The sequence below is a fragment of the Montipora capricornis genome, chromosome 3 (assembly GCF_036669925.1).
Source record: "Montipora capricornis isolate CH-2021 chromosome 3, ASM3666992v2, whole genome shotgun sequence".
Taxonomy (NCBI): Eukaryota; Metazoa; Cnidaria; class Anthozoa; order Scleractinia; family Acroporidae; genus Montipora; species Montipora capricornis.
The window spans coordinates 38654293-38656792 of record NC_090885.1 but is presented as its reverse complement, the minus strand read 5'-3'; the positions used below and the strand labels follow the sequence as shown (position 1 = coordinate 38656792).

Genomic DNA, 2500 nt, shown 5'->3' with positions numbered 1-2500 from the left:
ACCTTCTTCAGAAATATTTACGCAAGTCGAGATAAAGATTTGGGGTCTACGGTCTTAGCTAAAACCGTCGCCCCCAAATTTTCATCTCGCCTTGGGTAAATATTTCACAACTTCGCCTTTTCCCTTTCGTAAATCCGGCCAAGCTTTCTTTGATTTATGGCCCCCGTAATACTCGCGAATATGGGTTTTAATGGGGCTAGGTCACGCTATTTTAGGTAATTTTGTTTAATTTTGTTAATTATGAGTCCTTCTATAGTTTTGAACAGTTATTTTGATATTTTAGTTAATTCTACGACCATTCGATCAGCGCTGAAATTGCCTAAAATTTCTTGACCGAGCCCCTTTAAATACAGGCGTTGAGTGTTTGCTAGTAGAACACCCTCAAGAAGTCTACGAAAGTTGGTCAAAACGCGTCGGAGAATGAAACACGTTTTACAACAACAGTTCGCAGTATGCTGCTCACTAGTTTACTCTCAGGAGTATTGTAGGGCACCACGATATCTCTTGTGGGAATAGCTGTACTTAAAAGAAATCTCTTCAATTTTGGAAGATTGCTGTCCTTCGACAATGTCGAACATAGATGTGAAGTTTTTGAAGGAGTCCATCCCGATCGGTGTCTGCGGACGAATTTGGTGTATCTCAACCCACCCCAAACTGTATGCAGTTTGAAGTAAGAATCCCGGAAGAACTCACGTCCATCTTGTTTTGTTCTTTTTAAAGGGGTACTGCTACAACGGTGAATGTCCAACACATGACGAGCAATGTCGAGATTTGTGGGGCCATGGTAATGAATTCACTATATTTTCAATCGGCCGAAAGTAGGAATTTCCTGCATTCACAAGGACAGTGAGCTTTCTCTTAGGCATTGTCAATTTGAGTCGGTGAATGTTCCAAGCGAGAGCGTAGCTGTAGAGTAACACATGTTGATTGCTGAGGACATGTCAACCAAGGCTTTCATGCATCTCGGCACCGCCGGTTCTACAGCGCGAGATAGTTTATCAGTTTATCCGTCCATTGAAGGCTTAAACTGCCGCGGACAGGCTGACCTCGTTGGGTCAGTGAAGGCGGACTGCTTTGGCGGATGTCGTGGGGGCGGATTCGTCAAGTATTTGAGCAGAACATGATGACTGATGACATGTACAAAAAAAAAATTGTTAGATTATCTAGCCTTTTCTGTTAAGGCCGATAAACCGAAGTCACCGTATCATTACACGTGTTTATTTCATGCTACGGTAAAGAACCCATACTGTTAGCAAAGTTGAGAGCAGGGAACGTAGTCTTGTGGCTGATCTCTCCAGAGTCAAACTTGGAACCCTGCTTTGTTCTATGATCCGTAATTCCATGATAAACCAAGTTAAATGTGTAGTAAAACAGGCGTCAGTTAATGAGGTTGATATTGTGTTTGCCTTATGCGTCTTTTGCTTTCGTCAGCGGCCAAATCTAGTCCAGAGTTATTAAATGTGTATTTACATGAATGGAAGGTAGATGCCGTGATTGGCAAGAGGTAACCATGGCAACCTAACACGGGTCAACCTCGGCACCCGTCACGCTGTCTAAATAGTGGAACCTATACTTACCAATTCTTGCTCTCAGGAGAGGGTGGGTGGAGCAAAAGTGAAAGCAAATGGCTGTAAACCCCGAGCAAACGGCAAGCACAACTGCAAACAACAGCGTCAGCGCATGCGCGATGTCAATAACCGCTGACCAACAGACCTTTCTAAGTTAACTTTGCTTATAAAATAACCACATTAAAACAGGCGTCATTTGATGCGTCTGAGCTTATAAGGTTGCTATTAGCTACTTCCTTATAACCCGCAATGCATTTTGTTGTCCCCAAAAATTTTGTCAACTATTCCGAAGTGCATTTGAAGGTCACTGTTTGTGTTTGCCTTATGAGTGTTTTGCTTTCGTCAGCGGCCAAATCTGGTCCAGATGAATGCTATCGATGGAACGAGAGAGGAACGGTGCGAGGTAACTGCGGTCCATCCTTGCAGAAGTGTTCTTCACAGTAAGTGCTTTTGATTTTATTTCAGATCTGCATTCAAGTGTTAAAAGATGTTTCTTGATTTTCTCGGCTGTGGTACATACAGGGAAATAATGTTACAGAATTTTCCACTGTGTAAATTTCCAAACAAAGTCTAGAACGCCAAAACGTGTGCGTGTGAATCCGGAGCGAGCTCGAATTCATGGCTACGGATCGGTTCCTTGAAGCTGCTGGACCCTCCCCGTTCATGTCGTCTCGTTCTTTCTCGACTCCCATTCCTGCTACACAGGCTATTCGATTCTAAACGAAAGAGAAATAGAATAAAATGAAATTTTACCTTAAAGGATGGTGCCTCCTGTTGTCAAAGCGCATAACGACTTGCGTACCATGCAGTCATGGAGACGTGACTTTACAAGACGTATTTGATAGTAATGCCCTGTAATACCGTCTTCCCAGAGAATACTGATACCTACTGATAGTCGTTACCCTGGGAAAAATGCCATCTTGTCAGGTTCC

The 2500-nt window shown here is 43.2% G+C and overlaps 1 protein-coding gene across 2 annotated transcripts in view; it reads left to right on the top strand.

The window, feature by feature from the left end:
* LOC138043082 (zinc metalloproteinase-disintegrin-like berythractivase) overlaps positions 1-2500 on the top strand; it is a 40567-nt gene that overhangs the window by 27721 nt on the left and 10346 nt on the right. For both annotated transcript variants that reach the window (XM_068889198.1, XM_068889197.1), the window contains exons 20-21: positions 721-784; positions 1915-2008. In XM_068889198.1, coding sequence (XP_068745299.1) covers positions 721-784; positions 1915-2008 — 158 coding nt within the window. The remainder of the gene's footprint in view (positions 1-720; positions 785-1914; positions 2009-2500) is intronic.